We start from the raw sequence: 13485 nt of genomic DNA, 5'->3' as shown, positions 1-13485 counted from the left end.
TCTTCACCAGGAGACATGTCTTTTCAGTTGTGTCTCTTCATCTCCTATATAAGGAGCCCTTGTATCACACATTCAATCAATCAAAACAGAGTCTGCTAAGTCTTGTTTTTGAGTTCGGTTCAAGTTTCTTAAGTCTTAATCATGATTTTAATCAAGGATTAGTACCTAGAATCCTTACAGGTACTTATTCAATACCCGAGTGGCTAAATCGTCACTGCGCACACGAAGACCGACACCATGTAGGCCCCAAAGACTGACGCCCCTTTTGATATCTCTTTATTCAATTGAAAATAGATGATTCGAACACTTGGATCAAACTCTGACCAAGCTGTCAAGGGCTGAAATCGCAGGTTTCTGACTTGATTTCTGTAGCGCATAACGGCGCCAAAACCCCTGTAGGTCAAAAGTACACCTCTAGGATAGATTCCCTTGCATTTTAGAAGCTTTCCGGTGAGCTATAGTCGAAATTCAGCATGCTGTAATTTACTGTTTGGCCATTGACAGGTGTCCAAACTCCTGTATGACCACCTCAAGGCTTCCTCGAGCCTTCCCTAGTGTTAATTTGTAGTTTAGGTGCGAAACCTTGAACCTGCAAAAAAAGACAATGAGCTGTAATTCTCTGTTTTGGATCGTTTTGATCGAAGCGAACACGTCTATCCGTGTTTCAAGAGCTCTTGCATGCAGTGGGACAGTCTCCGTGTGACTTAGACGAGTTTTCACGCAAGAAAACTCTCCAAATTCGCAATCTTTGGTGATGGAACTATGCGTACTTGTTGGGGATTCACAATTAGCTAATCCGGTTCCTATTCTGAAGGCTCTGGCCTTGGCAAACGCGCATAAAACCCATAGAATTGTGCATGATTATTTAAATAGCCTAACTAGTGGGGCTAGTTAGGCATTATGATATGTGCAAAGGGGAGAGAGAGATGCACGAGAGCAAATCATTGCGCTACATGAGACAAGGGAGAAGGCAAGCTTTCAATTACTGATTCAAAACCTGAAAATCCACTTCAAAACTGAAAATTAGCCTCCTCTCTCATACTTGGGGGCCCCTTCTTGGGAAGAGTCATCTGGGAGTGTGTTGGCTTGTAGGTTGCTCTCCTACTGCCATGTGTCAGTTTGCCTTTTTGTTTTAATTTCCTAGTACCCAGCAACTTATAAAGTTGTGACTTGCCGAGTGGCCCAAATTCCATTTTGGCGCACACAGGCTTCCATATTCATCAGAATTCAGTGCTAATTGGCTCGACCAGTCCTAGACTGACCGACCTAGATTCTTGATGTGAGAAACCTGTTCGGCCGCAGCCGTTTCACGTTGGCTATGCAATGCCCACTTGCACCTTTTCAAGGGTTTCGGGGAAAACAAGTAAAAATAAAATAAATAAAAATATGTAGTACATATTTGAAGATGGCAATAGGAAAAATACACCTCTTGGTGACAGTCCCAACCATAGCTACCTCAAAATGCATCTCATGACTAGAGCTTATCACATTAATAATCATAATGTCACATCATCTTCCTGATGCATCAATTGCTCTTCATTCCCTACGTAAAAGAGACCATCACTCCAAACACTAGCAACTCGATTCAAGACTTGGAAGAGCACCTCAAAAACACTACCACTAGCATCTTCTTTTCCACGTATGGCATCTGCTACATGAAAAGTTGGAGACATGCATAGAAAGCCATCAACAACATCATCACTAAGTCTTCATTATGCTAACCTGTCCCACAACTCGCTAACTGCCAATCAGGATCAATGTAGATGAAAGGATTTGGCCCAACCATATATCGAAGCAGCTGAAATGCATCCATGAGATCACTGTGCAAGCAAAAGATCACTTTAAATTCTTTTTCTATTGTACTCTCAAGTCTTTTGTATTGAACAACCAAAGAATATGTATCACCACCAACATCCTTGGGAGATGGCACTAGCATTATATCCTTGCATACATAGATTTCATTCCTATTGGATTCATGACCCAATACCTTTGCATCACAACCACCAGAGGGTTTCTTAATCCCTAATGCTGGTAAAGCACATGTATCCAAGGTCAAATCCCTAAAGTTGGTAAAGCACATGTATTTAAGGTCAAATCAACGAGCATAGCATCACTCTCCTACATCATCCTCATTTGGTGTAGAAAATCCCCAACCATAGCTCACCATCTCATCTTCATTACAAGATTCTGTGTCTAGTTACTGCAAAACTCCTTCCCAAAACATACATCGCTCTTTGTGCAAGGCTACCATGTCCTTTATTGATGGATCTTGTAACTCTATGTCATCATCACATACATCGCCACACCAACTCTCACTAGCATCAGATGCATCACCATTGTAGGCCGCCTCATCCTTGTCAATTTCATTCTCCTCATCTCCACTTTCCATGCTAGTGCTCAAACTTTCACATTTATCTATTGTGTCCTTGACATTCTGCACCATAGGGCATATGGTTTCCACAACTGCATTATGCACTTTATTTACGTTGGCTTGAAGCATATGGTCATTTACGTATGTCTCTAAATTGTTATCCTTGCCAACATGAGCATTTGGAATCGTGACTTTGTGCACATAAAGGTTATCCACACTATCCATACCGGGTATAGGCAAAGGATACTGCATGCATATAGCAATACATAGCTCTCTCTCTTTTTGTAGCGCTATCTTTAATACTTCACACATGGAATCGGGATCTTTCTCTTGCACTTTCACTTTGAGGATCGACTGCAACAAACTTGTGAATACTTGTATTCTTTGGCTATTTGTAAAAGCGGAATAAAATTTCTCTTTAGACATGGCTTCTACATGCAACAGTGTATCTTTCCATACTCTCCATACATCATCAAATCTTGACCAAAATTCTGCAACAGACTCGTGTTCTTGCATAAACAGACTAGTGACTTGCTTCTATGCATCTTGGTGAGGGATCACCTTTTGGAACCGTTTCAAAAGCACCTCTTAAAGCTTTTACAATTGCCTTTCTCATTCTGTGATAGGCCCTCAAACCAATCTCTTGCATTCCCTCTACCACCAAATTGATACTTAAAAGCTTTTTTGGCTCACTTGGAACCGTTCAGCATAAACATGTCAAGCCGAACTCATAAAATGCAAGCCAATCCTCTGCCTCCTCACAATCTGTGAAAATAGATGGTTGGAATGGCATCACTATTATGAATTTTCCTTCAGCATCCAAAATGTGAGAACATCACCGCTCGAACTTTAACTCCTTAGCACACAACTGGCAAATATTGCTCCCCAGCAGGATCGTCAAAAGATGATGACACCGTGCCCGCACACACACAACCTCTCACCTTAACACAACATAAGGAATTCCCCTACTTTCCTCACCTCACACACAACCACTCAAGAGCTTAATGAAAATCCTCCCCCAAAACTCAATTCAAGCTCGAAACATATCGAACTAGAAGCCCTTGCCTATAGACACTACGTAGTGAGTTGAATTGATCAAGGCTTGGAATCACACTCGAATCTCGATGGCTACGAAAAGACACAAAAAGACTAGAAAAACACAGAAAACTCCAGCCACAAATTTCCTCTCTCAAACCATTGCAACAACTTCACCAAATTCCACTCTGTTGGACCCTTTAGTGTAGCCTCAACCCTAATGGCAGGGTTAGATAGTCTTGCAAAAAGCCGCACCTTCTTCCCTCAATTCCTTGCACATAAACATCTATGGAAACCTTAAAACTTTCACAAACTCTACCAAGTGCAAAATCGAAGAGGATAAACCCTCATTTACTTCTCCATGCACTCGAAAAAAGGGCACGAACAAGTCGGGACTGCGTAGGACCACTTGTAGAAACCCTGCTTTCTCTTCCACACAGAGAGGTGAAAGTGTTGATATTTGATCAAGCACACACTCCCTTAGCTTGGACACTCACACCAACGTGAGTGATGTGGCAAAAATAAGCCTTTTCACACCATTTTGACCCATTGTTTTTGACCTTTTTAGGGCCATTTTTGGCTAATTTCGAATCCTGATGGACATTTTTTGTGGGAAGAATGCCAAACGGATTCCGAATTCCACCAAATTTTGTATGCTTGATCCTTGTTACTCAGAATGCATTGCCACATATCAAAATTCTATTATTGACCACTTCTAAGGCTGTTCCTGCATCATTGCATATTGGGTGCCGCAAATAGATAGTTATTGCACGTGTCAAACTTCCGGGGTGAGATGAGCATACCCACACTTACCACTTGCATTATTTACATTCTAGAAAGCTCAAAAGCATACCTTAGAGCCAAAATAAGCCACTTGGTACCACATTCAAGATTCATGTGTGCGACTGCTGACACGTGAACTTGACTATTTACAGTGCATACATTGTCCAACATACTTGATGTCACAAGCAGGAGCGCATTGCAGTATACAATAGACTCGGATAAATAGAATTTCACTTATTACTGGAGCCAGAGGATATAGAGAGAAATAGATATATATATATATAGAGAGAGATAGAGAGTGAGAAGATCGACACAGTACTGGGGACCAGAAGATGGGCTGGTCTCCCCCCGTAATAGTATATTTATTGTGAGGAGAAGTCTATACAAGCACTTGAACCGAACGTATTAGCACGTTCGTTCTAGAATAAGACTTGATGGTGCCTGGAAGCCTCAGCTTCCGATTCCTAGGGCAAAACCCTATTCCAAGGAACTTCCATTCCTTATTCCAAATTCTCGAGAATCAAGGTTCTCGCCTCTGAATCTCACCTTCCAGACTCAAGGCATGTCATCCTTGCAACTCTTTTCTAACTCTGTTTCCAGAGTCCTCTTCCTGCAGAATAACTCCGCTTTCCTGGACACGAAGTCCTTCCCTTGGGAATTTCGGATCACAACTTTAGAGACTACCTCTCTCCTATCTGTGGATCTACTTCCCAAACTCGGGTACGAAACCCTTAGGCTGATCTGCTCTAGTTCCTCAGAGCGCTTTTCTCTTGCAGAGGCTCATGCCTTCCTTTGCTCCTACTCCCTCACTAAGAGGAAGTACATCTGCAAACAAATACTCAGAGTTCATAACATGAAAATCGTTACCTTCAAAGTCTTGATGCTCGAAATGCAACTCGGTTCTCGAAAAGCAATTCCCGGAAGAGATCTCTACGTAGAAAATCCTCTCTTCCAATCCTACACACAAGAGAGGTGTGTTCTCGGGTTCCTTCTCGTAAATCAGCCCCGTCTACGACATTTATGCGCTGAAAACAGAGAAAAACAGCAGCTTGTCGCGATGGAAACACGCTCCGTAGGCACTTCTTCGCGAGGGAACTTGCGCACTGAGTCTTGGCGACATCTGGTACACTTGGGGCAGCCATGGGCATCACCGGCAACGTCTTCTTTGCGGATGAAATCTGCAGCAACATCTTCTTCTTGCAAAAATTGATCTCCTCCTCTAAGTGAGGGCATGTGATGCTTTTATAGCTCCTGGCCAAGGCACGAATAGCTGAGCGCAGGCTGCTCGCGTAGAGATCGCGGCCATTTGTCGGGTCCCTTTTTTTTTTTTGGGTGTCGGTTGTTCTGCCAAAAAAAGAGAGAAAAATCGATGGCTGGTTTTTAATGCTTTATTTAACCATAGGCTGCCCACTTATTAAGTGGGCGGCCGATCACCTTTAAGAATGGTCTGAATCTGCCCAAAAACTCATTAAAACCTTATAAATTAAAAACGATGCTTTCACAGCACTTCCCAGGCGTCCTTGGATGCAATCACATGCATAGTTGCAATGCAGACATAGACTTCCTCGCGGGAAAGCAATTGCTTTCCCGAAAAGCAATTCCGCTTCCTTAGAAAGCATCTCTTTTTCCTCAAAGATTCCTTTGAACCCATCTTCATTCAAGTGCTTGCTTTTCCTTCTGCACAATTCTAACACAGTTCGGAATTTCCTCTCGACTATGGATATCCCCTTTCCGATGCACCCGTCACCCACCTTGTGACGCATCAGGAATACCCATCACCTAGTCCTTTCCTACCGAACTTACGGTACAATCTCCTTCGCGATGCTCTATGTCACCCATCCTATGACGCATCAGAGATGTCCGTTCGCGGATGGTCAAATACTTCTTCTCGATGCTCGTGTCACGCATCCGATGTGACGCATCAAAAGTACACGTTCCTGGTGGCCTTACAGATATTCCCTTTCACGGTGCTCCCGTCATTACTTTAAATGACGCACTAGGAATACTCTGTACTCGGATGTCTCCAGTGAGAAAACCCTCTCACTTAAAATTCCAATAATTCATTTAGAATTATTTTTCTTGGTGTTCCCACTTATAAATCCAATAATTCATTTAGAATTATTTCTTGCAGATAAAGCCAATTTAGCAACACTTGAAACACAATATAGCTTCCAGATGCATGTGTTTACATTCATATGTATACATGTCGATGACCATGCACATGTCAAAAGTAGCTTATCACCGTTTAGGCCTCCTTAAATCCTGTGTGGACTCCACCCCCGAGTTCTCATACACAGAGTACTCTATGCATCTATTTGTACATGCCATGCATGCTCCATGGTATCAATGCTATAGATGATGTGACATTGTCCCCCTCTGAAGCAAAGTTTACGTCCTTGTAAATATCTTGGGACCCCTAAGGAGAGAACCATACGGTAAAAAAAACTCCTCTTTGTTGAGTTCAATTAGAACTTTTTTCCTTCTTTTCTTTGAGAGTTCTTCATTTAAGAACTCCCTGTAAACTCACAAGTTTACTAGTGTAAACTCCTTTTTTCTTTATCGAGTTCATTGTTCTGAACGCGAGTCATGTCTTGAAGGGTAACCTCTAACCTTTTAGGTTCCTTCGTGACAACAATTACATGTGGGCATCTTCATGCCTAAAATACATAACAGAAGCATCCCATACTACTTGGTTGGACCAGATGATGTCCCCTCTTAGGTAATTGTCGTCTGTCTGTCTGTAGAGATCTATAAACAAATGGCCGAGTGAGATCCCAAAGATTTAGAACGTTTGCTCAAGACGTTCACTTTTTCTCACCTTATATTGGCTTGGCATCCTTGGCCTTCTACCCACAACCTTACTTGTTCCTAAGCCACTTCACTACCTTTTTCCATAGTTCATATTGGCGCCATTTCCTCTCACCAATAGGTAATAGGTTGTCTGAGTCTCTCACCGTGCATTGTGTCACTGGGTAGAGTTACTTCTTTTCTTTGAAACTTACATTAAGCTCCTACTTGGTTGCCATTCATTAACCTTGAGTTTTTACACTCAGGCTACTGTGAGGATAACTTAGTGCTACTCTTTTATTCCTCCTGTAAGGATTTTATTTGTCCTCAAACAAAATTGTTAGGTGTAAAAGCCTCATGGACATCACTTTCTACCTTTGTGCTAGAAGCTGAGCTTAAATGCATATATAAAGTGCTCTCAGATGAAACCATGCATCCCATAACATATGGTTTCATTCAAGGTCTCTTTGTGCACAACTTTTCTTGCGGATCAAAGATCCTATTTGTTGTGACTAGTCTCTGAATCGCAAGCTTGGTAACAGGGTGTATGTGATTCTTTCTTTCTTTTCTTTTTTTTTGGTCATTTGTACTGAACTAGGGAGTGACTCCTCCTAGGATGACATTCTAAGATGCCTCTATCATCTGAGTGTTCAAAAACAAGGAACTAGCTCAAAGAGGTGACTATCCAGTTGTCTCCTGCATTAGGATGTATCGAGGGACCAAGGTGGCTATGCACTAACCACTAATGACCAAATTAGTGGTTATGCACTAACCAATAATGACCAAATTATTTTATACCTTAGGTAGCCATGCACAAAGACCACCGCTCAATGTGTTATCAAAACTACCTCTAATTGTCACAATAGGCGTTCCAGCTTTAACACCTTGACTTAGGGTCTAAGTTTATAGACCTTATCTTGCTTCCGTAGCCCAAATGAGCTAGATACAGCTGACTTTGACTTTTTTTAAAGCTAGCATCCCTTTAATGCTAACATGCTGTCTAGAAGGCATTCCAGATGCCTCATCTTCAGTGGAGGGTTGGTGGTGGAGGTGACTTCCTCCGCCCTTAAAAGGATTTATATTGAGTCCTCTTGACCTCTTTGTGCCAATTCAAGTGATCGTAGGATTTGTGCACGTGGATCCTCAACCACAAGCGAGAACACCACTTGCTCTGATGCGAATTTTGTAGCGGAAATCCCTTGAAAGAGCTCTTCTTCGAGCTCTCTACCTTAGAGCACTACCTAGAACTGTCCACCCAACCATAGAAGTCCCATGCTTTCTTAAATTGGACGGACATGACCGACACCTACTGTGTGTCGGGCTACACACCTCTATGGCCGTTTTGGCCTCTTCAAATCATTTGTGGACTCCACCCCTGAGGTCCACATACACAGAGTGCTGCTCACCCATCTGTGCATGCCATGCATGCTCCTTGGTCCCGATGCTATAGATGACGGGACATGTGCATTGCAAGAGAGACTTTTATGTAGAAGTGTGCATTGCTGGAGGTTTGTTTTTGGTTATCAGCATTATATGTCGAATTTTCATACGTCTATGGTAAAGCAATTATGCATTTTCAAGTTCATGGGTTGGTGTATCAAATGTCCTCAAAGTGAGAAGGTTCTCTACTAGTCTTTGTTTGTAGTTCATGTACCCATGCATGTAAGCTCCAAAATATTATGTCAAATTATCATACGTCTATGGTAAAGCAATTATGCATTTTCAAGTTCATGGGTTGGTATATCAAATGTCCTCAAAGTGAGAAGGTTCTCTAGTATTTGATACTAGTCTTTGTTTGTAGTTCATGTACCCATGCATGTAAGCTACAAAATATTTTGTGGTAAGCCCCCCCCCCCCCCCCCCCGGAGCACACACACACACACAAGTCTTGTTAAAATTATTGGACAAGATGTCATTGACTTCTTCTCATTTTGTAGATTTTAGGTAAGGCAGAGTTTCTCAGCCCAGGTGGTAGTGTCAAAGATCGAGTGGCGGTGCAAATTATCGAAGAGGTATGAGTAGCATTGTGTATGAAGATTGAGAGAGAGAGAGAGAGAGAGAGAGAGAGAGAGAGAGAGAGAGAGAGAGAGAGAGAGAGAGAGAGAGAGAGAGAGAGAGAGAGAGAGAGAGAGAGAGAGAGAGAGAGAGAGAGAGAGGGAGGGGGATTTTATTAATGTCTTTGAAAGGCTGAATTCGGCCTTTGAGACAAATCCATGTGCATATGTGATATATCCTTTGTCATCCCATAAAAGGAAATGCTAAACTGAAATTAAAGATCATAGCTAAAGCTAACTAATAAGTTGTCGATCTCAAGTGTACAATGAGTAGTGTCTATGATGTGATGGAGGGAGGTTGGAGCTCTGCTGCTAGGGGCTCAGAATGTAGGAGTATATGCAAATGGTATACAATTGTGATTTGCACTCTAGCTAGCTCCATCCTGTACTATACTAGGGGTTTGGTATGGTATACATCAAAGATTAAAGAGATCTCTGTGTCTCACCGAATCTCTAGTATATACCTCCCTAGCATGTGTTGGTCTGTTGATGTTTAGAGTTGCGGAGGGAGTTCTGCTCTCTAAAGAGGGTGTGGTATCGCCTTTGCTTGTAAAAAGGTGTCACCGAATCTCTAGTATAAACCTCCCTAGCATGTGTTGGTCTGCTGATGTTCAGAGTTGCGGAGGGAGTGTTGCTCTCTGAAGAGGGTGTGGTATCTCTCTCTGATGGTAGTGTAGGCCCTTTAGCTTGAATAATGTTTATCGTTCTCCACCTCCCCTAGCTACTCACCACCCATCTTCTCTCTGCATAGTCTGCATACCCTCTCGTCTCAAGGGATCTAGAATGCTCTTCTAGTCTGTATCTCAAGGGAATGTGACGAAACTATGAGTCGGCCAATTGCCACCCTAGACCCATGCGGTAAGAAGCCCTCCATGTCTCTGTATGAATCCATCCTCTGAAATGCTCATGAAACGCTCTCCGAAACTATGAGTTGGCCAATTGCCACCCTAAACCCATGTGGTAAGAAGCCCTCCATGTCTAAGCATGAATCCATCCTCTAAAATGCTCATGAAAGTTTGAAACGCTCTCTGTAGTATAGCAACTTTAGAGGAAGTGGTTGCGTGGGTGGTATCTATGTCTCTCATGTGACAGTCGCCATAGGTACTGTCTCAAGGCTCAGTTCTCACCATGTTGTGTGGGTGATATCCATGTCTCTTGTGTGTTTAGCCGTCATAGGTCCTGTCTCAAGACTCAGTTCTCACCATGTGAGAGGTGATTGTGTGGTGCATCCCTGTCATATTGGAATGGTGGGAGGCCGTCCATCGCTAGTCCTTGCTATGAGAACCACTATGTGACATGGGCATACCAAGATCCTCTATCCCTTGCCTAGCCAACTATCTAGAAGCCTCAAAAGCTCTTTATGATAAGCGGTCATGTGCAAGGCAGTTGTGTGACCTGTCTCTAAATCTTCTAGAAGGAATATGGTATGAAGTATCCTTCTAGTATGAAGTAGGGCCTCCACCATCATGAGTGGTGCATCAAACTTGGCTCAAACAATATCGTGAGGTACTGAAGGTTTGTCTTAATACTCCTCCCGCATAACCATCCAGGTCCGGCCGGGAGTCACAACATTATTTTTCAAGCATACAACCAAACGCTCCCGAGACATCGGCTTGCGGCATTCGGAGGTTTTCTAGCATACAACGGAACGCTCCCCAGGCATTGACTTGCGTCGTTCCGAGGTTCAAACAATACCAAAACAATATTTCTTACCTCTCCACTCGGGAGTAAAATCACCAATCATTGAAATTAGTATTAAATCTAGAGTTTAAATCGGCACCAAAATAGGTTCAAAACAGATACCATCCATTTCAAACAAATTTCAAACAGGATCATCAAACAAGTTCTCAAACAGAATTCAAACTTAAAAGAAACAATCTTGACGTCAGTCGAGCTCGAAAAGTCGATTGACTTTCCATCTTGTAACCTGCACCAAAAATTACGGTTAAATTCTTTCCATAAGGTCATAGCTGACCACAGTATCGTCCATCAGCTCTTGAACAGATAGTGTTCCTCTGGCGGCGATGGTAGTCCCAAGACATAGCAATCACACTGGACCTCCAAGGTTTTTTTAGCTTGAAAAGAGACACCTACTTAGAGATGTCGAGAAATTTCAAGTTATAATCTGCTAGGGTTTCCATGGCAAGCATTTAAGGATACCCCACTCTGCCAGAAGTTGCACTCGGAAGGAAGATGTTAGAACCCATATAACTTCGGGCTTGAAAGCTTGCCAAGTCCTTGGAGTGTGCGCTTTGGTAGCTATAGACATCAACATGTGCATGGCACTGCTTTTGAGAAAAAGAGTGACTCGAAACAAATCTTGGATCCTTCTCTTGCAAGTGATCTTTTTGGCTTATGTCCTGTAAGACATGAGCGGTGAAGACGGGAGCGCACCCGATGCGCGATGTATGAAGGGTAGGAGTAGCTAATAAGTCCGGGGTCGGGACCCGAAGATACTTCAAATAAATTCTAGTAGTCTCTGGTTTGAAGGGTGGGAGTGGCTAATAAGTCCGGGATCGGGACTCGAAGTCACTTCAATAAATTCAAGTAGTCTCTGGTTTGCTCTGTCTGCTCTTTTGTAGGACCGGTATGCTTTCAGAAAAGCACACACTTGATGCTTTGATACCACTGTCACAAGACGGGCACCATGTGCCAATAGAAAAGAACAGATTGAATAGACTTTTAGCACTTCAATAACAACTGAACTGAGAGAGAGAGAGAGAGAGAGAGAGAGAGAGAGAGAGAGAGAGAGAGAGAGAGAGAGAGAGAGAGAGAGAGAGAGAGAGAGAGACGACACGCGACACAGAGTGGCGGAATTCCACCCCAGAGAGTATTGGCCCCAAACCTTGGCACCCCTTTCGGTATTTCTTTATATTGCATCAGCACAGTACAAGCCGGTACTCCAGACTCTGCACCTTCTCCAGGAAGCATGCCCGAGAATGAGCCCATGGCCTCATATTTAAAGGCCCTAGGCCCAAAAGCAGTCTACATGAAAAGCCCTCAAAACTCAAAAGCTTTTGGTCTAAAGGCAATGCCAAAAAGCTGTCAGCGTAAATCACGGAATTCCGTACAACTGCCACGTCAGCAGTCAACGTGAAACGCGGAGCATCCGTACAGCTTGCACATCATCAGTCTTTGCGCAAGTCTTGGTGTGTGTGTGTGGGTCTTGCTTTATTTTAATTCCTTTCTGTCACTGGGGCCCTATTAGATGGGGTCCCCATAATTTGGTAGGACTTCTTCTTCTTTTACTTGTTCTTCTTAGGGTTTAGGCTTCTCGGCCAGGATCTGCAAGTTGGCTCCATTCTACAAGGCTTTGACACGTCAGTAGTTTGTGACACCCCAAGTGTCACGTGCCCACTTCACTTGCGCTACGTGGACATGCTTCTGCCATAGTCTAGCGTCAGTCTTAGCGTGGGACCTAGCCTGGCACCTTGTGAGCCTCTAGCAGGACGTGCGTGTCCAGGCCGGTCATAGTTGCATACCCTCTCTTGCACAGTTCAGTCATTTCAGCATTAGCATTTTCCAGAGCATAGAACCCTTTTTGCCAAAGTACACATTTTTCACTTATTATTTAATAAGTGATTTTTGTTGGAAAAGTAGGTAGGGAAAATTGCTAAAGAGCTATAAAAGAAACCATTGGGCACTCAATAGAAGTAGAAGAAGCAGGACACACAAGGGCAGGCACCCGCAGCAGAGCAGGCAAGCACCCACAGGTCCCGGCGTTTTCTCAAGATCAGCCCAGTGTTTTCAACCTCAAGCAATCAATGTTTACAGCCACTACCACTAGCATTTTCAGTTCCCAGCCTTAGTCTTGCGAGAGCCCGCATCCTCTGGTTGCAGATCCTTGCCAGATACCCCATCTAGTACTAGATCAGCCTAGTGTTTTCATTCAGTAGATCAGTCTGGCGTTTTCAGATACCAGCCAGATCAGCCAGCGTTTTTTGCATTTCAGACCTAGTCCGGCAAAGCAGTTGCAGATCCAGGCCGCGTTACTGCCACAGTAGTAGGTTCCCAGCAAAACATCTAGCGTTTTCAGTTTTCAGCCTTGACACCGTCTTCGTCGACACCATCGTCATCATCACAGATCCCTATCTTGACGACGACACCTTCGTCATCGTCATCGCAGATCTGTATCTTGACGATGACACTTCGTTATCCTCATCGTAGTCTCGGACTTGACGGCGACACCATCGTCATCATCGTCACAGTCACCATCGTCGTCGTCGTCGACATCAGCGTCGTCGACATAGACCAGCAATACCCATCGTCGACATCACCGTCTTCGACACAGAACCGTCGTCGACTTCACCGTCTTCGACATAGAACCTTCGTCGACAAAGACCCTTAGTCCTCGTCGTCAACTTCATTGTCTGCGACAAGGACCTCGTCGTTGACCTCCCCGTCTTCGACATAGAACCTGCAATACCTCGTCGTCGACATCACCGTCGTCGACAT

At 43.6% G+C, this 13485-nt stretch overlaps 1 protein-coding gene across 2 annotated transcripts in view; it reads left to right on the top strand.

Moving 5' to 3' along the window:
* LOC147454013 (Pyridoxal-5'-phosphate-dependent enzyme family protein) overlaps positions 1 to 13485 on the top strand; it is a 153212-nt gene that overhangs the window by 56037 nt on the left and 83690 nt on the right. For both annotated transcript variants that reach the window (XM_086516027.1, XM_086516026.1), the window contains exon 3: positions 8914 to 8988. In XM_086516027.1, coding sequence (XP_086372153.1) covers positions 8914 to 8988 — 75 coding nt within the window. The remainder of the gene's footprint in view (positions 1 to 8913; positions 8989 to 13485) is intronic.

Source organism: Adiantum capillus-veneris, chromosome 7 (assembly GCF_014529385.1).
Source record: "Adiantum capillus-veneris isolate H3 chromosome 7, ASM1452938v2, whole genome shotgun sequence".
In the NCBI taxonomy this organism is placed as follows: domain Eukaryota; kingdom Viridiplantae; phylum Streptophyta; class Polypodiopsida; order Polypodiales; family Pteridaceae; genus Adiantum; species Adiantum capillus-veneris.
This window is presented reverse-complemented; position numbering and strand designations above follow the sequence as displayed.